At 35.2% G+C, this 24,024-nt stretch overlaps 1 protein-coding gene across 1 annotated transcript in view; it reads right to left on the reverse strand.

Annotated features, from left to right (window-relative positions):
• DOK6 (docking protein 6) overlaps positions 1–24,024 on the reverse strand; it is a 253,532-nt gene that overhangs the window by 82,119 nt on the left and 147,389 nt on the right. The window contains exons 4-5 of the mRNA XM_040588651.1: positions 16,973–17,092; positions 7,365–7,554 (exon numbers count right to left, since the gene is read on the reverse strand). Of these exons, the coding sequence (XP_040444585.1) occupies positions 7,365–7,554; positions 16,973–17,092 (310 nt within the window). The remainder of the gene's footprint in view (positions 1–7,364; positions 7,555–16,972; positions 17,093–24,024) is intronic.

Genomic DNA, 24,024 nt, shown 5'->3' on the forward strand with positions numbered 1-24,024 from the left:
TCAATGGATGATACTACATTCATAAGCGTTGGAGAAAAAGAGGATTTATTTGTGCTTAGTATTCTTGCTGGCTAGATGGTTCTCTATGCAAAACGTGACCTCCTGGATTGCCCCTTGTGAAGTGTTCAACACTCTTCTACTGTCTGTATAGATGATTAGGTGCCCAGTTTCAGCATTTTTAACTGGCTCATGCAAATAGGCTTGGTGGGAAGAGATGCAACAGTATTTAAGTACTAAAATAGAAACTCTGGCTCTCATTGTAAATGGCATCTATATAAGAAATTAAGAACATTAGCAAAATATATTAGTATATATGAGCTTCTGAGTTTTGCTGTTGATTTTATTTCTTTTCTAAATGGGGCTTTTTCATTGTTTTGCTTTTCAAATCTGGGATATTTCAGTCCTCCTGTATTTTGAGGTACAATGTTAGATGTTGTTACGACTCTTGGAGAGAAAAGGACCTGCTGCTGGAACGTCTCAAGTTATTCAGAACTGCCATAAAAGATTAATTATTGCTATTGCTCACTGTGGAATTCAAAGGTTAAAATCTAGAGTTGAAACAATAAGTAGGTCCTAAAGTGATTAAGAATGTATGAATTATTTCATCTGTTTCTTCTCTGCTCATATGTTACACACCAATAACCTTGTTAGTCATATTCAGCATCAGGAATATTAATCTAACAATCCATGCTTACAGCAGAGCATATGTATGAAAAAGGAACAATTAGAATCTGGTCTGTAAATAGCAAATCTTCTGGGCTCAAGCATGGATGTAAAGTCACTTGGAAGAAAAATGATGGCCAGACTCAAAATATTTATAACAAGCCCTATTTTGATTATGACACACAGCCGTATTACAAAAGGAGAAGGCAAATTACACACTTCAATGGAAAGGCACATTTCACGTTATTTCAGGATCATCAGAAGGAACATAACATGCTGTCTGCTAATACATTAGGCAATGACAATACAATTCTTATTGATTTCACTAAAAACTTCGTAACATTTGAATTATAACAATGATATTGTATATAAAGTTATCAGCTGAAAATGTACACTATGCCCTCTGGGTTGTAAAATATGCCACTATGAGCCACTTCTATAGATACCACAGAGATGATGGCTTTGCTTCTGAGCTGTATGTCTTTTGTGTTAACTGGACAAACTTCAGGTGACTGTTTTTCTAACTGCATATATTTCATTCAGTACAAATTTATAAGCGAAATTACTAGTTAGGCAATGGTGAATTAATGAACTACTGATGTTCTCATTCCTATCAATTTAGTATTTATACATTTGTTCATTACTATGCTATACAACTTTGTCTGTGGAGCTTGCTGGAGTCACTGACTTCTCAATCTATCTGTGATAAAATTACAACTTAATAAAGGTAATGTTACTCTTTCAACATATTGCCTTTTTTGAGATGCCATTGTTTTTTTTCAAATCAAAATTAGAGCTTTCACAGAAAAGTGGAATGGCTCAGGCATTCTGGCAGAAAATCTGTAGGTGTGATTATCATGGATAAATTTTCAAAACAGTGACTAAAAAGAGAAGAACATTTTATAAGTTAGAATAGAAATTTAGGATAAAGAAGCATGCATATAATGCCGCCTTCTCTCTGCCATATTCAGTTACACTGTGGATGATTTCATTGTTATGTGAGTTTTGGTCGAACTTGCTCTGACTTACCGATGCTAGAGCAGTTTGAGAGGAGCCTTGGCAGAGAGAAAATTCAGTGAGCACTTTACAAGTCACTTACAACAAGCCGTATCAGTTTCCGCTAGTGAAAGAGTTCTTAGATTAGGTACCATGATCAAAACCAGAGTAAGAGTCCTGCAGATGAGTTAAACACACAACTTCTTTTTACGTAGGGTTTAAATGAATCAGATGACAAACACAGAACTTATTTCAGTTCAGGAATTTGGAAGAAGGCAATTTGAGAGTTGGGATGAAGTTGGAATGGAAAAAAAGTAGGAATGGAACTACAATTAAAACATATTAACCTTGGCACTGCTAAATACAAGGAACTAAAACATTTTCAGTGATAAAAATGCCACTTTTCCTAAAATTAGAGCTACGTGATTACTGAAAAAGCCAAGAGGAGGATACATACAAGAGATTTCTGTTTCTTTTTTGAAGTTATTTTCAGATTTTAGCAATACATACTGCCTGGGGTAAGAATGTGAGAAGTGAAGGGGCAGTGAGAAAACAGGTAAAACAAAACCACTGAAATTTCACATCATGGGTAATTAGGCTTTTTGCAAATATTGCAAAGATGTAAAGGAAGAAAAGGATCCTAACAAACTTAACTATTAAGTGTGGGGTGCTCAAAGCTCTGAGGTAACTTTTATGTGAAATGGTAGATCTATCTATTGCAGCCGCACCTGGGTGCTCGTATTACTGCTCAACTCAAAGTGACTTACAAATTCCATGACAAGTTTATGATCTATAATGTTACTAGAATAATTTATAATATGTGATTTACAATTCTATGATAAACTTAATCCACAATTTAGATGTTCCACCAGCAGTCAGGAATTGAAGGCTTCTCTTCAGGGAGGTATAGACCTGAGCTGATATGTACATCAGTGTGTGAAGTCCAGAACAACTGTCTCATGAGGCGCACGCACACATAAGGGGCCTCTCCCCATGTAAGGGAAAATGAGGATGTTTCCTGTAACTTGACTTTGTTAATTGACATACATTTCACATTGACACCAGAAACTATCAACGAGGACTGACAGACAAATGAAAAATTCCAATCAGATGTAGTGCCTGAAGGAAACACTGAACTTTCTGCTTCAGATAACCCTAGCATCTGCGTATCTACCTCTGAGAAAATTGTCAGTCCTGGGTTGCATAAAGAAAAAAAAGCAAACCTGAGAAATTCTCATGTCACCCCTCTGCAATGCTTGAGCTTAATATTTTCTCAACCAAAGAAACAGATTCCAGATCTTAAAAATGACAGGGAATACTACATTTCTTTATGTTTTCTCTGATGAAGAAAAAAAACAAAATCCAAGGCAAATAAAGAAAAAATATTTTAGTGCGATTCAATGTGTGTCTCTGAATGCACAGTATGAATAAACTTGGAAAGACTTGAAACTGTTTAAATTTCAACAACTTGTCTATAAAATAGAAGAAAATCTATTTCAGAAAATGGAGAGTTTCATGGATTTGTGGCTCCTTGTGTTCTCAAAACTTCAAGAACAAACCTACTGCCTTGACCTCTCTACTCAGCAGAAACTTGTAGTATTTCATGAAGTTTGTCTGGGGCTTCCACAGCCCATCCCATCATTGTATTTTCTCACCATGTTTAACTTGACTTCAGCCAGACTGGTTTGTTTGTTTGTTTGTTTGTTTGATACCTCTGGCCAGCACTTAATAGACTTGGCCAGACAGCTTCCATACATAGAAAATATTGTTTAATGTAAATGGCAGAATTGCAGTACAGCAAAAGAAAAAACATTTCAAAAACAGTAAAGAGTCCATCTGTGTTTATTTCTCTCAGTGCCTCAATTCTGGATTCTTGAGTCTCCTTATACGCTCCTAACAATGTGCCTCAGCCAGCTTGTTTTGCTAAAAGAAAGCTTGGACAACTGCCTTTTGCAGTTTCCAGAGAGTGAATTTTAAATATTGCTTATGGCCTTTGTCATAGATTATTTGCTTTACAACATCAGCAAAATGAATCCTGTAACTTTGGCAGGAGTCTGAAAACAGTGTCTTCACACCTGATGTTTTCTGTCATGTTTCTTGGATTGCATGTAATTAATACAATCCAGTGAAAATTTGCAATACCTTCATCTGGACAGTTGTGTGGGCAGTTCTGTAAGCAGCACACTTCCCATTTCAGGGACTTGAAATCAGAGACACTCAGGGACAAGTGCTCCTATACATGGAGCAGCGGTACCAAAAGCTTGAAGAGAAAAGTAAGTGCACTCATGCAGACTGAGTGCATTCTTAGGCACAGTGTCTCCAACATATCCAATACCCAAAATAATGAGAAAGAGGTGTCCGAACACATTATGCATGTCCATAAATTAAGGAAATCCTGTTGACTTATTGATGATTCAACATTAGAACTCCCTGAGCCAATCCAAATCTGTTCAGGTGGAAAACCTGGCTCTAGGAAAATTGAATGATAGGCTCCTACCTCAGGTGCTCTGAATTACTGTGGGATCCATTCACCGTGTTAGATGCACAGTATTAATCAGTACAAAACTATTGTAGTGCCTAATGGAGCTCTGAATTACTATTTTCTGATCGATGGATACTTTGCATGGGATTAACCCTAACCAGGTACTTTAAATAATGAAAATCTCTCCTTCCAGCATCAAAGTCACACAAAACTGTACTTCCCCCAAATCTCAGCAGAGTTTGGACAGGGAAGAACACAAATTAAGTAAACTACTGTGCAAGAAATATTTACTTTCATTGATTCACCGAATAATGAAGAATAAGGATGAGTCGAACTTCATAGGTAGTGCAAAGAGACGTATTTACAAACTCCAGTTCAGTGCAAAACCTAACAGAATAATCTGACATTTGAAAAGAATTTGTGTTCACTATTCCCATATTTAAGATATCCTCCAAGTCATATAGTTATTGCATTTCAATAGAGAAGTGAACAGTTTAGTTTTATACATCCAATTCCATATTCCATTTAAATGCAAAACAATATGTTTATTAAAAGATAAATGTACTTGTTTGAAAGCTTAATTTTAATCAATTTATCATAGTATCTCTTTGTGAATATCTGCATTTATTTTAATGGGAGAGATTTATTTACTCAAACAAAGTAATACCAGAACTGAGGATGGATAATAAATATATAAACCTGAGCTCTTAATGTTCATGCAAACCTCATACACATATACTGCATAGCTGCTAAAACTCAGTAAATAATAAGAACCTATTTAAAAATATTTCTTTTAAAGCAATTGTCTACATTTAATATTTAAGCCTTAGGGAAAAAGTAAAGCAATGACAATTTTGCTGCGTAACATTGTCATAAAACATGGATGAGCACTTCATTTCTGATGAGAGCATGCATCAGCAATTTACTGTACTAAGGCACTAACAGATCAAGGGACAAAGAAAATCATGTTTAGAAAAAATGAGAAAGATCCTGGTTAAAAATAAAAGTAAAAAAAAATCAACAACAGATTTTACAATAAGCATTAATCTTCAGATGTAATTGAAGACACTGACTTTTCTCTAGTCCTATTTTTTACTTCTACGTTTTTCCGCGAGTCTAAATCTAGTCTTTACACATTTCCAAATCAGACAGATAAAGCACTCCCAAGCAAGCAAAAGGGAGGAACCAGATCAAAGACAGTAAAGCATGATAGATAAAGGCAGAACTGGCTCATAATAATAAAACACAGCAAAACAATCCACTTTTTATCAGGTTGTATCGATTGTAGGGGAGGATGACAGTCAGGTACTAGTATGGAATTAAAATACTGTAGAAGGCTTACAAAAGCAGAGATAAGGCTCAGACTTTTCTTGAATATATACAATCACTATACATAGCTTGTTAGTACTGTTGTACCATAGAGCAGTACAGAAAGCAACTATCTTGCCAAAAAGAAAAAAAAAAGAAAAAGAAAAAAAGAATCTCACTATGATATAGAATGACTTTTTTTCATGACTAAAACATTATAGAGAATGAAACACCTATATTTTGAGACAGGTATAAGAAATCATCTTCAAATAATGAATCTGAATTAGTTTTAGCAGCTTAATTTTTGTTAATGACAATTTCAATTTCCAAAGATAGTTTCCTTCAGAATCAATTAAAAGTGGGTCTACTCACAGACAGATACACTAGTCTGAATAAGCAGCTCTTAGTAAGTCTTCAAACATTATTGTTTTATGCAAAAAAACCCCTTCCCCTTTAATAAAATGTATGTTTGAAAATAAAAATTTAGCCAAAGAATCAGATGGGTGGGATATTCACAAAGAATGGGATAAAGGTAAATCCTAGTGGTTTTGTTTCTTTGCTTGATTGCTTGCTTTTCTCCAGAACAATATGGTGAGTTTCAGGCATTTTTTAGGCATTTTACTTGCTTTCTGGTATTGTGTGGGTATGCTGCTTGAACTAGTTTCACATGAGGTAGCTTGAGGCCTAGGGGAAGGAATGATTTAGCAAATTATTCTTGCTAAAAGAGTACATCTGAATGAGCCCTACAGCTTAATCACTGAAATTAAATTGAAACATGGGTAAGCTGTTGCTAATTTTTAGTAAAACATTATTAAATAATAATAATACTAATGAAGTATTGCTGTCTTCATGATTTTTAATAGTGAAGTCATCAGAGAAAAGTAACAGAGCACTACAATGTTCTGGTGACATCAGTCTGTATATACAAAGTTCTGAGTTAAGTGGCAACTCCTGTCTGTATGAAACTGCAAAATAATTTAGGTCATTAAGTTCTTAGGCTGTAGGATCCATTTGATCCATGCTTTTGTTTGTGATCGCCAACTCTACTTTTGTGAATATTAATGATATTGAATAAGCACACATCGAAATGCATATGAAGATTTTTACCAAGGCAATGTGGCTAACCCAAGAGTGTAGAGACCTGTAATTTCACAGATCATTTCAGAAAATTCAGGCTCTGCATAAGGAAGTATAAAAAACTTAGAAAAGTCTAGAAGCATAAAATACAAGATGAAACATCACTAAAGACAGAGATGACTGCAGAATTATTTCTGCACAGAAACACAGAAAAAGCAATGGACCTAACGGTCCAATGAAATGCATTAAAAAGATATGAAAGGGAGACAAAACAGAGCTCCACGGACATTTAAAACTAATCTGAGGATGGAAATAGCAATGAGGATTAAAACTGCAGGCAGAAAAAAAGAGCTAGCCTTTTTATGGGTTCACAATGTTCTCTGTGCTTCTGCCTGCAATTACATTCCAGTGTGGCAATCAGTCATCAGGAACACCCAAAAAGAGTAATATCTACTGTAGCGGAAGTTATTCCATTCATATTGTGTGATCAGCCTTTTCCATGATCCAGAATTAATGTCTTCTACATCAAAAGTACTCAAATTATAACACATTAGTGTTTAAGCACAGTGAGGCTCATAAACCTTAAGAATGACAATTCAACCACAGTTAAATAAAAGTCAGAGGAAGCTTAAGATCATTTTAAATGTAAGATATATCAACAGTTATTTTGAACACTGAGCTGAATAGATTGAAAAGTAATATTCAACAAACAGGTCTATGGAAAGGCCATGTATTCCATCTTTCTTTATAATGAGAGGCTAATCTAACTTATCAGGCTGCTTCTCAAAAATCACTGCTTATTTATTCTTCTTGCTGTTTCCTACTCCTTAGCTCTTACCTTCCAGACTCAAATGTGAACCATGTTGAGTCACGTCCATATCTCCTCAAAGAGCTCAGAGGCCACATGACCAGCTTGACCTTGGCATTGTGGATGTCCCAGAGATAGATGTTTTCATGTGTGATCTGCATTGTACATTCCCCATAGATATCTAAATTTGGTGTAGGCATAAGATAGACATTGAATCGTTCTGGAAAAAAACAAACAAACAACACACAATAAGGCATCGCCAGTTAAAGAAAGATTTTATACTGAGGGAAAAAAAGGAAATCAAGTCTTTATTTACTGATGGTTCAGAAATCAAGGCCAAATTTCTGGCCTTGAATAGAGGTGAAGAGCCACTGATTTCGAAGAAGTCTTGCTAGTGTACATGAGAGTAGTAAGAGAATTGTCTTCATTTCATTTTCATTATAAATAATGCAGCAGACTGAAACATCTTTCACAGATGATCTGCAAAGTCCTCTGACATATGTCCCCAGCAACTTAACTGAAGTCCTTTATCCTCACATTAAGGTCCATGACTTTGCAAATCAAAATTCGCAATGACTTGAACTCTGACAGACTCCTTTCTCAAAGAACAGAACTACAGGTATCCTGGCAAAACCGTTGCCTCTTAGAAAAACTGTCCTTGAAATTGCAAACCCAGGTTTACTTATTGAAGCTTGTTAATAATTGCGTTCAGTTTCTATTTATTTGCCAAAGTCATTATAATTTGTCAAATTAATAACAGTTTTAATCATTGGTTGCTTTCTTGAAAAATCTGATTCAACATGATATATTAGTATGGTCATGACATCAATTGCTGTCAGCTGCACTTCCACTGCAAAGTGCATTCATTGCAGTAAGAGGTCGAGGGCATTAACAATTTTCTGAAGTGCCTGAATTGCATGTGATATAATAAGCAAAGCAAAAGTTATCCTTAAAAAAAACACACCACTACCCCCCCCCCCCCCCAAAAAAAAAAAAAGCCACCACATGATATTAAACACCATTAATGCATATGGAAGGAAGTAAACCACAATAATACCAAGAGAATTTAAAAAAAAATGGAATTTTCTTTGAAGAATAACTAATGCTTTTATGAATTGCTTCTACAAAGGATTAAAAACTCAGTTTAATTTCAGGTCGTACAGTTGGAAGTGTTAGCCTGTATTTTAACTCTAAGGCACTGAAATCTTAGGGCTTAATAGCATAACATGGGAGAATGGAGCTGATCTGCAACTCCTCTAACAATTCTATTTCATTTTTGATATAGGATAGAAAAGCAAAATGTCAATGCTACTGCACTGAAGGGTGTTGACAAAAAAAGGTAAGAATGATTTTTAGTATGAGCATGAACAATGCTCGTCCAATAATCAGTACTAGGAAAATGTACTTTAAAGGGACCTCTGACAGGAAAACTGTCACAAATCACTTGATGAACGAATGACAGCTTGGTGTGGAACATTTATTCCAGCATTTGCTCTGAATTTTCTCATGGTGTCCTCATAAAAATTAGGAAAGAATTTAAAGTAATCAGAAGAGGAATAAAGTGAGAGAAATTTATTGTAGCAGTCAAAATTTGATGCAGCTTCTCATTGTGTTTGACATCCAATATCGCAGATATTATGTTTCCATTTTTTTGACATTTTATATAGAGAGACTTTTCTGACAAATAAGTGAAAATATTGCAGATAAGTGAGTTCATATAAAACATGTTAGAAGCGTGTATGTGAGTATGCATGTGTGTGTCAATAAAATAACAAAAGTTTGGCTGAGGAATTAACAGAAGCAGGGAACTGCTGGGTGAGCAGTAAGAATTGCTGCCCTGGATAGATAAAAGTAAACTTGTCATCCTCAATGTTATTCTGCATCAGTCAGTTTAATTTTTTCCTATTAATGACTCCCTAATTGATTCATTCAGACTCAAAGCCATTCAACCTCTTCTCCCAGGCTGTAGTTCTCATTAATCACACTAACATGAGTTAGCCCTAAAAGTCTGATTTTATGACTAAGGTCCCAAGTGTGAAAGTCTAAATGTTTTGTAGAAGTCTTCTGATACTCAGCACAAATAGATTAGCAGGTGCTGCTGAGTTCACTGCAAAGAATTCCCCCTACCCCTCAGAGGAGTGCATTGGGCACAAGTCTAACCCAACGCCCGCTAAAGTAAATGGAAGGACTCACACATGAGTCTGGCTCAATGCCTGCAGTGGGAAGGGAATGGTGGAGAACAAGGTAACACACTTTGTGATAGAATTATATTCTTATACAATAATTTTTCAGTACCCATATGTCATTGTGATGGTCATGCAATAATGCCTAGGACCTGTACAAGTGTGTTTTTATCATATATTAGACTCCAGTTTTGCATTATTACGTTGTTATTTATTGCTATTTACCTCCTCTGAAAGAAAGATGCAGATGACTGACGTATCAGCCGTTTCTCTTTTACATTAAATGAAATCACACAATGTGTCTATGAAGGAATAAGGCTACTACATGAGAATGGAAATCTTTTCCTTTCCCTGTCTTCACTGACAGAGTGCCTCAGACAGCAGAGAAAACTGAAAGGTACAATTAGTTTCTGAAGTAAACATTAAACTGTGGTGTTGAAGGCACAGAGTATTTCAATTTGGTTTCTAAGTTACCAGGATACTCATGAAATGTTCGACTTCTCTGAAGTGTTTGAGGATATTATTGCATGAAGGGTATTCAGGACATACATTATTCTCAAACTGTCAGGACACATTTGCTGACTTTGCATGGGAGGTCAATGTCTAAGGTGAGGTGTCATGGATTATAGAAAGTATGTTTGATTAAACTGAACATCAGCTGCAGGGCAAAATGTAGCACCCTTGGACCTTACTCAAATGGCAAGAAACGCAAATGTAAAGAAGTATGTGCTGGAGAAGACTGAGGATGGATATATTTGCCTTTGAAACAAAGCCTAATACTTTTGAGTAGTGGGAAACTGAAGACATGGAAAGGTGTAGATACTCTGAAATAATTTTAGAAATTAAAACACAGGGTCCAAGTTTTCCATTTCATAAAATATTTGAACAGGTATCTAGGTAATGGTAACACAATCATTCAATTTTTAGTGGCAAGTTTTGTCCTTAAACTTACTCAGTCAAGAACAAACATTCATAAGCTAGATTTGGGAGTCCCAGCTGAATTCTGCCACCAGATCTTTTGAATCATATCGAATAGGACATTTAACTTCTCTGTGGGTCAGACACCATCTGCGTATGAGTGCAATGAGGTACTAACAGTTCATTGGGTTGTAAGATTAAGTAAATAGAAGTTAATAAGAGACTCAGAAAATAGGAAGATGGACGAAACCAGATCAAGTAGATGTTATCCTATTGGACAGGACAAGGCTGAGACTGAGGAGGTGCCGTTCCTCAGGATTCAGCATCACTACCCTCCTCCCTCTTCTAAAATTGCTGAGAGTGAAGTTCAGGGAGTCGGACAGTCAGAATGAGAAAAAAATACTATTATATTGCTACACTTACTATTCCGCTCTTTTCAATGTAACTTCTCTTTCCCATTTCCTTGAATAAGCAGACCAATGCTTCATCATACACTTTGTGCATGTAAAGGTGTTTAGCATTTGGGCTTTGGCAAGAATATGACCTTTAATAATGTTTTCCAGTGCACAGGATCGTAAGTCTTTGTTAAAATGAGCATACTGGCTTGCAGCAACTCCAAAATGCTCTCAACCTTTCACCCTAAAATCCAGCTGTACTAGGGAAACAAAATGACTGTGAGGCCCAGTGATCCTGGTTCTGCCATTTTATCAATGGATTCCTTTGCCTAAATCATCCCAGCTGGAAAACTGAGCAGATGACATTGCAGTCTTGTAATCCAGATGACTTGTGAGAATCTCCCTCTATGAAACTTCTGCTGCTGACCGTCTGTTGCTAATTTTCAGGTGAAAAGAGAGCTTTAAGTCTTGAAGTCATAGTATTTTGTATTTTCTCTTCTGCTTTACTCAGTGAGGAAGCAGGACTCCAGAATTAATGTTATCACTTTGCTTATAATTATTCTGCTTTGTTTCTGTTAAAAAAGGTATGGAAATGTTTATTAATGTCTCACTGAAAATATAAAAGCTACCATAAAAATAAAATATTAAATTTTTTTCTCTGATAAGTAGTAAGGTAGAGAAGAATATGAAATCTCACTGGATTAATGAGCTATTAAAACTGTAAACACCTTTCTTTTCTGAATAAACCTGGCTATGTTTTTGGCGGGTTTTTTTGTGTGTGTGGTTTTTTTTTAAACCAAAGTATAAAAATGGATTAAGGATAACATAAGATTAACAAACCCCATGCAAAATACTTTAATGTAGTAAACCACAGAGATTCTACAACCCCCCAAAAATGCCCTAAAACAAGTCCGCTCTGTGAATGTAGTTACAAAGTTTTTACGCTTTGCTTATAGCTTGTAATCTCCATATGTAGCATAAAGAAATAACTCATAATCCTCTTCTGAGGATTCAAGGACATTGTTCACTATGAAAAGCTACATTTTTACTAACAGAAGTTAATGAGTTTCTTGCAATTAGAAACCAGGAAGCAAGGCTGCTGTACTGTGGAATGTTTCTAAATAAAAAAGGAAAGTAAAACAGATGTTATGACAAAGAGGAAAACTTCACAAAGGAAGTAATTTTATGAGATAGAAATTTACATATTAGGAAGGAGTAAAAGTAAAATAAAATAATTATCTTTCAAACTTTTCCAGAATACTAAAATCAAAATTAGTTTCATAATGCATAGGAAAAAATTAAAAAGCCAAAGCACCAGTAACACATAATGGAAATATATCATATTGACATCACAGGCATCACACCTAACAATAGATGAGGTACAGCAGCAAAAGATGAATCAGGTCTTTTCTTTAGTTTAAAAATTTGCATTTTTACATTTGGCTATTTTCTTCACTGTTTACATCAGATTTACAAGTGAAGCTAATAGAATATGATTTAGTACCAGTATTCGGCTACTTTAGTGTTATTTAATATTCAAAATAGATAGGAATAGAGTCTTCACCAACAAAGCACCTGCTCTTAAAGAGTGGATTTACTAACACTGTCTACATGTAATGTTTTTTTAACCAATACTGTCTTGAATATTCTGGCTTCTTTTACACAGTAAACATTGTCATTGTATATTGCTCATTTGGACGACTTCTTTCTAATGAATTCCTTTTATAAAGAATGAAAATGGGGTGACACATCGGAAACAAGGATATTTTGGAAAAAAAAAATCATGAGTATGGACAAATTCTAGCCATAAAAACAGCCAGGCAGGTAAAAATATTTAAAAAAATAGATTTGTTTTTGTTGTTATTTTTTGGAGTGTATTACAACTGCTTCCAAATGCATTGAGAGCTGGAAAGGAAGTTTCCAATTCTTCCAAATGAAGAATCTACATTCATGATTTCTTTCCCTAGTAGCAGCTTGAGAAACCTAAGGAATATGAATAAGGAATAAGTATCTCAGGATATTTCTTATAACACTACTTGTCAATGGTGTAATCAGATCCAACTGAGTCCAGATTTTCATTCCTGGAGTTATAAGTGTGTATTATTATTTGTCTTACCATGAATATATAGCTCCATTGCCATTATACAAAACTTGTTATCTGATTAGGATCATGTAGTCTTTACTACTTTTGATTTAATACTGTATTTTAATTCTTTATCAAATAATCTAAATGGACATTCATAAACAGTAACAGACTGGTGTGAAAAAAAATAATAAACGGAAACAGGCTTCTGCTACAGGGTTGAGGAACACAAATCACTTAAATTTGCAGGAGAGAGACGACAAAAATGGTTGAAGAGTAACAGAAGCTTCATTTCAAATCTCATTTTTATTGGAATCTGTGTATCACTGCAAATTAAGCAGCCATAGTTGTGAGCCTTAAATGTAAAAAGAAAACCACTTAAGGGTCATTTTCCACAGCAGAGTTTACACAGCAAGACTGGCAGCAACACTTCTTGAAAGTAGTAACACAGATAAATCCAGTGAGAAGCTTTCTGTTAATGATGTGCATTGCAGAAGAATTGCTTATGTATCTTCTCGGTTCCTCCTACAAGACACAATAGCTAGAGGTCTCTGCTATAAGCACTGCTATAGTTACGGTCTTTTATCTAACACCACAGCAGAACTGTTTGGTGCTGGAGGGTCAAGCAACAGTGCAACTATAATAAAATAGACCTCACTAGCACTTTAAAGAACACATCTTTCAGATCACTGCACTATTATAAATTTTTATCCTCACAGGACAGAAATGCCTTATGTTTGTATGGCCTTTTAGACATGACATTTGGACACCAAACTGCAATTTTGACAGCCTTTGAAACAGTTTTGCAAGCCATATTATTGCATTCATGTCACAGAGAATCTAGTGTCTTGCCTTCTGAAATTAAAAGCTCATAGGAGAACTAAAAGACTGAGAGTGGGAGGATAAACAGGCTCAGCTATAACAAAAAGAAACATTAGAAAAGTCACAGAAAACACACATATTTTCCTTGTCAAATATTTTCTGAAATGTGTGTCCTCGGTTATAAAAAAATGTAAGCAGCATGTAGCAGTTTGTACAGTCCCAGTTAAGAAAGTCATTAGCAATGTTGCAACTGAAGGTACTGGCTGAGGTGGTCATATACAGGGGCTAAACCACAAACCTGCAAAAACTTACTATGTTTTCAAGAGACAGCCAATTTACCTGATCCCTTCATTGAATACCCTTACAAATACATGGCATACATCAGCCAAATGTCCTTTAAGGACAAGAATGGGCAACTGGTTGGACAGATAAAGAACATTGCATATTAAAAATATTATTGCTAGGAAAATGTAAAGTAGCTCATGAAAAAAGCCCTTATTATGATCAAGAAAGTATCATTATCAAATTTTAAACATTTCAGAAAATATTTAGGGCAAAGTATTTGGAAAAAAAAAATTGAAAAAATACAGTGGAATGAGATAAGACTAATGGTTAATACACCTGTTCCTTTGGGATTAATGGTATTGGCACACTGTCCTATTATAGAGATATCCACAGTATAACACTATTATTCAATCCCGTTCAGCCCTTAAAATGTCATCATCATCATCATCATCATCATCATCATAATTCTATTACAGGCTTTACAAATATACACAAATATGTATTCTCACGTTTGTTTCAAGTAAATATTCAAGTAAATAAAAAAGTAATACATCAACTAACTCAAGATGAATTCTATGAAGCTGTCATACTTGCAATATGTTTTGAAGTAAAGACATTCTAAGGTACTATACCAGTGTAATTTTTATTTAACACACACACACACACAAACGACCCTGAGAGTGACACAACTGCCATTTTCACAGTGAGCAAGATTTTAGTCATTTCATATATATAGTCACTTTTCATGAAATTCAAATTGGAAAACTAACTTTGACCTTTCAATTTCAGGTCAACAAAAGCTCAGTACTTTTGAAAGGTTTTCAGGTATCTTCTGAAGTACGATTTTGACAGTATGTCTTTAAAAGCTAAAATATGGGGAAAACGTGCAAGAAAATAAATTCAAAATGTGAATGTTCATCAGAGCTCACCGAATGATTCCACCCTCAACAAATTAGTTACCCTTTCCACAAAACCATCATGTGGGAATGATACTGCCAAGTCTGCAGAATAATATAACTAGTATAGACTGAGGTAACAGTTCCACTCAACTAATTTTACTGAAGGAATCTGCTAAAGAAATTAGTCCAACTGTAGGTTCTTACAGAAAAGCTAAATGAACAAAATGCTAGATTTCATACCAACAGTAAGAATCTCTGTGTTCTTCCCTCCTTCCCAGCTGATTAAAAAACCACCCAAAATTTGCTTGCTTCTGAATATGTCAACTTTGATTTCCAAACACGCTTATTAAAATGCAGAATTGTGCATCAAAGGGATGAGAGAAGGAAGTGGATAGGTATCAGAATTACTTGTCTAAGATACCGTAACTAAAGATTTTTCAGAGCATGCTTGTCACATATTGGATTATACATATTCAGTCACTTGGTTTAAAAGAATATGGCTGATGATACTCTCTATGCATTCTTATTCATGTGACTTGTACAACAAATGCATGCTTTGCCTCTTTGTTTCCTTTCATGTATTGACTTAGAACAATAAAGATGTTAATTATGTTCATATATGCTGGTTGGTAGCACTGCAATTAATTTCAAGACTAAGGCAACCGAATCAAGACCAACTCATACAACAGAACTGATCTATGTCTTCTGGAGGTCACATGTGGGTAACTGGATGCCTTTCAAGAACAAGGTGAAATGTAGTATTCACCATCTTTGTTCAAAAGGTGCTGGACAGCACATGAATTCACTGCAGAAAGAGCTTGAGGAACTTCAGGCTGGTTTTCTGCTCTCATGACAATCTCTTGACAAGTTCTATTCCCTTTTGTGTTGTGAAGGAGCTCCACCTGCTCACGTAGTTCTCTCTTCAATAGCATGAATATGAATTTTATACCTATAGCCTATGAACATAATGCAGCGGATAGGATGCTTTGAGTGGTGTCTGATCATTATCAGTTTCCTACAACATTAGTAGTTCTCCTTTTGTTAAATAGTTTGAGATTACATATTAAATTTTGTGTCTCATGGCAGGAAAACAACTTCGCAAAAATCTGAACTTCTTTTAAATCATGCTTGAATTTGTCTAACATTTGAACAAAATTTTTTAAAGATTTCAGTATATTTTATGTTATTAGAGAGGTCTGGACTCTTCTACAAGATTAATACAATAGAATCAATATAGTGCTATTCATTCTATAATTTAATTATGTAGTTTTGTTCATGATAGTTGGTTTGGTATTTTATGACCATTGAGGCAGTTTGGTTTATTACTTTGTTAAAACCTATTGGTTCTTATAAACAACAAGACAGTAATAATCAAGAGTTCTAATTTAGAGAAGACTAAATAAGAACATTTTGTGTTGCCCTCATGTTCACTAATTGGAATTATATGACAGTTTAATCACAGATTTTCTTTCCTTATTGCACATTCCATCCACCAGCATCCTTCCTCTGTGTGTATGTGATCTAAATTTTTTTCCAAAGAGCCTTTAGATCAGACTTACAAGATCATGCTTAGTGCTGACTAGCATCTGTCATTGCCCTTTTCACCCGTATTTGACAACATTTAGATGACCTTGACTTCATTTTTCTAGACAGGTATGAGTTTAAAGCAAATATGTGTCTTGCAGTTCAAAGCAGTGTCTGTATGTTCATTACTGTCTTTTAAAGGCTGTGGAACAACAGCCACTGTTTTATTCCTTTGCATAGAGGCCACTGTTTCCAGAACCAGGAGGGTCATAGTATCATCTCTCATGACAGCATAATGTGAACGCAATGAAGACATGGAGTCACTCAAGGTATGCTATTTGGCATAGAATTTAATCGTCTTTATTTGTAGGAAAAATAGAACTAAGCCTCAAAAACACATCCAAATGTTTAGTTATTAATGACGTGCTTCTAGCTAATAGTAAAAATTCTCCAAACAAGAAATTCAAGGAAAGATAGTAATGGGACATGACCTAAGAACTGATCTCAGAGTAATTACAAAGTTTCTTACCATTTTGTTCTCTCTGGACTCCAGCAGCCAACAAATCTGGTTCCCCAAGACTTATGTCATTGAGCCTGGTTCCCAGACACTCCATGCAAAGATGTTTGCACCATTCCTCTGCCTCTAGTTCTGGAAAAACAGGGAAAAAAATATGTTTGTTTTAACATTTTACTCAAAAAAGTGTGAAGCTAAATCAACACATTCTTACTGACCAGCTTTATGACAACATAATTCTGTTGAAACATGAGTTGTTATCATAAAGTTCCACATTAATTTCTTTGCCTTGATTTATGAACTCCCAAAAGGGTTTACAGTATTAGGACTGCATGTTACATTTTCAAATTCAGGGACAGGAGGTGGAGTTAACAAAAAAGAGGAATTAGTTTTCAAGGTAGTATATCTATCTATATATATATATACAGTATATCTAGTAGGCCTTCTTGAAAGAGAAAATGCAATTTAAAAAAAAGTACAGAAAATATCTGAAATATACTTTACTACTCTTTAGGTGAATCTGAACTATTAAAGTACTTTCTGTTTCTAAAGGTTCTAGAGTATATTTTAGGAGCAAAGGAAAAAAAATGTAATAAAAAGATCTTCGAATGAAAAACTTCCTTCTCTGCTGTACGGAACAGCTATGCCTGTCAAGTTTGCCTGAATAATTTATTTCTTCAGTTTTGTTCATCTTCTTTTGGTCTCAGATCAATTTGGGCATTAGCTGGAACGTTCGTGTGAAAATTTAAAACCTCCTACTACTTCCTGAGTCCTCCATTGCATCCCACTGACATACACCGTAGCACTCCCGATCTGCCAGTCTACCAAGAGATAAAATCTCCCCAAGCAAAGCAACCCCTCTCCACACCCAGCCACATCCTATCCACTTCCCAAACTTCACATCACAAAATTCCTGGCATTTGTCAAACCACCAACACTGAAGTTGGCATTCAACACAGTGGGAAACCACAGCTAATAAAAATAATGCAACTAGGCTGTCTGTCTTTTATTATAGGATAGGCTTCACCTCAGGGAAACTTTCTGGAAAGCAGGCTTGGCACCAAGCACACCCTGAGTGTCCACTGTCACAGTCAGTGTACACCTGATCATCTTTAGGAGTGGGGGACTCCAAGCATCTAGAAATGTCTCTATTAAACTGCCACAGTTTTTTCATTCCTATTTTTAGGAACAACTGGAAAATACTTATGTGACAATCTCTCAAATGTAGTGCTGAAATTCGGAGAGAGAGAAAAATACTGAATGCAAGCCCTGAAGTGTGTAGTGATGATGACTCATCGTAATTAGTGAAAATTTATATCCAAGAAAAGTCTTTCCATGACTAATTAGTACAGTACTCAAATTCTCATCTGGTTAGGTATAGATCTCATGACAAAAAAAAAAAAATTGTTGGACAAGAAAGGGAGACAGGCATGCAATTCCAGGTGTCTAAAACCCTTTGGATACCCTCCTTTCTGCAGGGTCTTGAATAATCCAGGAACAGATTGTTCCTGAGTTATTCTGGCTATCAGTAGACTGAATTCTCAGGCAGGCAGCTCAAATGATCGAGCCTGTTCTGGGATTTTTGAGAGCCAAATGTGGCTGTTGTCACAGAGGCACAAACAGTTTGGGGGGCTTCTTCAGAATGCTGTTATCAAAGGGGTTTCCCCTTGATTCCCATTTCTGATTTTTTGCAATCTTTGTCTCAGGGGACAGAAATCCAAAGTTTTTCTTCTCATAACATCCTCAGCTTCTGGTGGTAAGAGACAGAAATTCTGTCAGTAACATCCAGATGACATTTAACTTCATATGTGAGAAATAAATATTGAGGTAACATTGTACTGTTCCTTTATGCTTCTACAGGTACAGCCTCCTTGATGGAAGCAAGGAGAGAATAGGTTTATCTCTGAACAGTAATAAACACTCAGGGCTTTTAAAAGAAGTAGGATGAATTTGTTTAAAAGCCTATCTCCAAAATTTATCTTCTGTTCATGCATGAAGTTTCCCTCCTGTTTTCCCTTCCCCTCCTTCAGCTTTTGCGATTTCTTCGGATATTCATGAAGCCGCTTGGACCAGAGCCATGCCTTATAAATTATACCCTCCCATGGAGAGGGCTTCATGCCAGGTAGATGATGAAAATGGACCACAAGACATGCTGCCATGTTCTGGCAGCACGCAGAGAGGGTGTAGGGGGCAGCACACCAGCACTTGAGTAAATCAAGCCCCCCCAGGGAGGGTTTCCACTGAGTCATCCAACATCTGCTTCCAGCTACAGATAAACTCAGGGGAATCTGGGCAGAAAGGCTGGTGGTAGCACAAAGGTGACAGTGCAAATCTAGTCCAGTGCTCCCATGTTTCGTTCCCTTCCCTCTCACAATTTCTTTTCTGCCTAAACTGTATCACAGAACAATATATATCCTGATAGAATGTATAAACTCTGTAATTTTTCCTGGAGTGTTGTCAGGATATAGTATTTTACATATTGTACAAAATCTGCATTTTATTACTTACTTTTATTGTGCCTGCACCCAGACTGAAAGAGTACATTCTGGAAATGCAGAATGAGGTGATGGTAAACAAACACTGAACTAACCTTTCCAATTCTACAAACTATGAAGAAATGAAAACACATTGGCATTTCCATAAATCCAGTTTAATGTCAATATATATTCAAAACAGGACTCATTTAAAAGCACTAAGTTCTATTTATATGTATTCTCACACCACATTTCCCATAGATTTTTGGGGAAACAAACATAAGCATTGTTATAGGAAACTGTTTCTTGTGGGCATCTTTGTTTTCATTTCCTCAATCCACTTGCCTTTCTCTATTATAGGAACATTTAGATCTTGAAAGTTTGGATCCAGAAACTGCCTTTCAGAGTGTTTGACTCTGGCAGTTTAATTTAAGCTGCTGCTTCTTCACTGCCATACATTGATGATTAGACCCAGATTAGACCATTCTCCAGCTGCCACTCAGAAGAAACTTATCTTACTGTGAGCATTATAAGGTCACGGCTATATTTTGCAAAGTGTAGGCTATAACACACATTGTATTACTGTATAACTCAAAATTTGTATCTTAAAAAACCGATCAACTTAATAGTACAGAAAATATAGTTTCAATGCAGAACTGAAATATCCTCCCACAAATTTGTGTCTGCTGTCAGAAGCATCAACATTATCTACAAATGTGTTTGAAAGGTCAAGGGTATGAGGATATTGTGCAAGACAGGTTTACCTAATGCATCCTAATAGCTGTTGCTTACTTGCAAGGAATTGCCTTCAACCTTTTCCTTGACAGACACGTGAAATCTTCAGGAGCAGGTGAATCCCCTTTCAAAGCCAAAGCCTTTCATCATGTGCATCTATAAAGCAGTTCACCATTCTTTTGTAAAAGGTCTATAGAATGTTTTGTGTTTCTGGATAACAAATTAAATATTATTTATGATTTTAACAATTTGTTTATTGTAATTTATACTACATAAATGCATTAGTCATAGTAGCGATCTTCAGGAATGGCAGCTACCCTGTCACAAAACAGTGATAGTATTGTTACTTCTTTATTTTGATTATATGCATATGTTGAAATAGATGAAAAATTACAGAGGAACCAAGTCATAAAAAACTGACAGCAAAATTCTTCTCTTTATATGCATCTAGATTAGATTTATTGGTGCTAAATGCTGAGGGTTTAGCCATAACTTGTACTTGTCATTGGAAAATTTAGTTTCCTTTTAAGATAACTGAATTCTTGGACTGAATGATAAATTGTAAAGCATGCTTTTAAGCTATAAGTAAAATCCAAATACTTGCATTTTCATCTTTACTATTATTCAATTATAAAGCACTTCTATACAAATGTCATGAGGTGAGATAAAATACAAAAAGGATAGGAGACCTTGATTAGGCATTGTTTATTGCATAATAAATATCACTGGGAACTCATCTGTAAACATGTTACCTTATTATTGGCAATATTTTCCTGCAGTTTAACTGATCTTCTAGGTCATGCCTGCAGTCATATGTAACTTCTACTTCAGTTCCAAGGTGATTAAACTGTTACTATATCTACTCCAACCACTTCAGTTGTACATTGCAAATAAGTAATATCACAGCAATATAAATGGGTTTGTTGATGTAATAATGGTGATGAAATAATATTGGCAAATGGTGTTAGAAATACAAATTTGTAATAGTGAAAGAGCTCTTTTGCTACTTAGGGTTTTAAATGGTTCATGTTACACATCATGTTCTACAGGGGGTGGGCGAGGGGGTGGGACGTAGATACAGGTATACGGATACATTTCACTTCACTGTTCTTAGTGATCCTCTAGGTCTCTAAGGCTAGAGGCAGGATTACTTTCAGAGTCCTAATTTGGGAAGCATTCTACATGTGGAGTAAATCAACTACCTTCTGGATCCTGACAACTTCACATTCTTTCACATTTACCTCCTGTGATCATATTGCACAAGCCTACAGGAGCCTGCCATCACAGCCGAATACCGCTAGCCTGGGATAGAGCCCAAAAGAGGTGACCACTCCTGATCTGTCCAGCTGTTGCCTCCTTGAGTAATGCCACGTCCTGCTCTGCAAGGCAGTGCTTTCCATGCCAGGAGATCCCTTCCATCACTAGCAGCAGCAAGTTATCACATTCATTAAAAAAGGGCTCAATTTCTACGCAACTCTTAAAGTTTAAAACAAAAGATGAGGAAGTTTGCCTCTTCCCCTTCTCACACAGCCCACATAAAGTGATGTGACAAAGGATTTAAGTTGGAAATAGCGCATATGCAATATTAGAGGGGATAACAAACATTGTCCTTGTGCAAATCAAAACAACTCACTCTTTGAGCTTTCCCTAATATCAAACTAACCAAACCCAGAATGTCAGTTTCTTAATTTCTGAAATAATTTTATGTATTTTCTGCACAAATTGTTTGACTCTTCTTCCCTCTAAATGACTTTTATATGATGTCCAAATCCAACTGAATATTTTTACTCTGAATGAAACCGAAGAATCTTTCCTGTTTGGATTAGTAGGCCTTAGACCTGATATTCTCTACCAAGAATGATGGTGCAGAAAAATCACATGTGACAATTTATCTCTTCTAAAAATCACCCAGTCTTAATTAGAAGTTAATAGGAAAAAATATGATAAAATTCCCACAAGACTGATGTGCCACATATAATATATACAGCAACTTAATTTCATTTTTTTTCACTAGCAAATAACACTATTGCCTGCAGGAATGTAATTTGTTATCAAAATCAATAATACCTTAAACCCCTATATCCTTTATCAGGATATATATCATCCTTTGATGATTCAAACATGATTTTATTTGATATATGTTTTAAATATTATCTAACACTGACTCCACTACTTAGGGTACTTTTACTAGAGCACATCACAGACACTCAAACACAGATATAAATAAAGCAATGTTGCTATTTCTTATCTCTGCTCAGAGGAACATATGGATAGCGCTTATTTTGGTAATAACATGTATTACTGATTAACACTATGCATCAATTAGGCAATTTTTTGTAAATGATAGATAGGAAGCAATGAAGTGGATGTAAGTTCTATTTAGTTTAAAAGAACAGAAAATTTGTAAGTAGACTAAAACTTGTTTTCAATTAGATAGTAACAGGGATAGTGGGCTGCAAGTCTGAAAATAATTTGGTTATTAAAATGATTTTTTTATTGACCAATTATATTTCAAGATATTTTATGAGATATGGGACTCATACACAGAATTCTTGCTTGTGTTTCAACTAATACTACCTCTAAGGAAATTTTTTTTTGTTTTTTTATTTAACTGTGATTTTTGGATCTTTCACCTGGAGTGGAGGGCCCTGTTATTACCTAAGTGTAAATCACTGAACCAAAAACACAAAGGAAAAGCATGAAAGAAAACAACATATACTATTAAATTTCATTAACTTATTGAAAATGTTCTATATTCAAGCTGTGACAAAATATTTTAAAGGAAATCTGACAATATTCTTTCAAAAAAAAAAAGTCAGTGAGTCAAGTTCCTCAAAAATTTGTCATTGCCACTTTTTCCTTTTAACACCATTAAGACCCTTAATGTTTAACTATTTCCAGCTATTTTTTTAAATATACCGTAAGTTTAATGACTTTCCCACCCTTCTCTGTACAATTTGAGCATTTTTTTTTTCTTAAGGTAATACTAAATAATGCAGAAATCGAGCTAAATGAATAACTACAGAATACGAATACATATTCTTTAACTGTTGGCATATTGTGCTAATGCACTTTTTAAACTAAAGGAAGATATAGTCAAAGTATTATACAAAAATAAACTCATTTTCTTATCATTTGCTATTTTAAATTTGTGTTGGCATAAGGATAGTGCAGCTAATTACAATAATTATAAACAACATTTACTAGGTATAGTAAAATTAAAACTGAAATTTCTGCCAAAAATCATCCATACTTATTTGAAAATGCTGCAAGATACATCACAAAGGGGGTTCTGGTAATTTTAACTTGTGCATGTACCTGCATTTGCAAATAGTCATCTGTGCATCCCTGTAGTTATCAAGGTATATGAAAACTGACATTTTCCTGACAATACCTCCTTCGTTTCTGCAAGTCTGATCAAAAGTGTCAGCTTGAATAATGAGCACTCAGCTACAAAACCATCTACTACCCTGTTCGTAATATAAACACAATGTTAAGTGAATGCTTTTAAAGGCAATAAAAGTATTTTTAAAAAAATATCATATTGATGTTACTGTCTATTAAACTATTTTCCTAAAATAGACTTTAGTTGCACATAATATCTGCTCTTACCTACACTGCTCCTCCTTTCAATTGCAACATTACAGGGAAAGAGCACCCTTCACTCAAACCCTAAAATAAATGCTCCGCAACGCTGACTAGCAGTCCCTAACTAAAGTTAAAGCAATGGGAAAAAAAGTTTCCCTATCGCAAATGATGCTTGAGAATGTAGTTTTCATACAGAAACAGAACTCACTTAACTTGTTTAAAAAATAGAGAATGTATGGGAAAATGAAGAAAAATAGTCTACAAGAAAGC

Source organism: Falco naumanni, chromosome 3, assembly GCF_017639655.2.
Source record: "Falco naumanni isolate bFalNau1 chromosome 3, bFalNau1.pat, whole genome shotgun sequence".
Classification (NCBI taxonomy): domain Eukaryota; kingdom Metazoa; phylum Chordata; class Aves; order Falconiformes; family Falconidae; genus Falco; species Falco naumanni.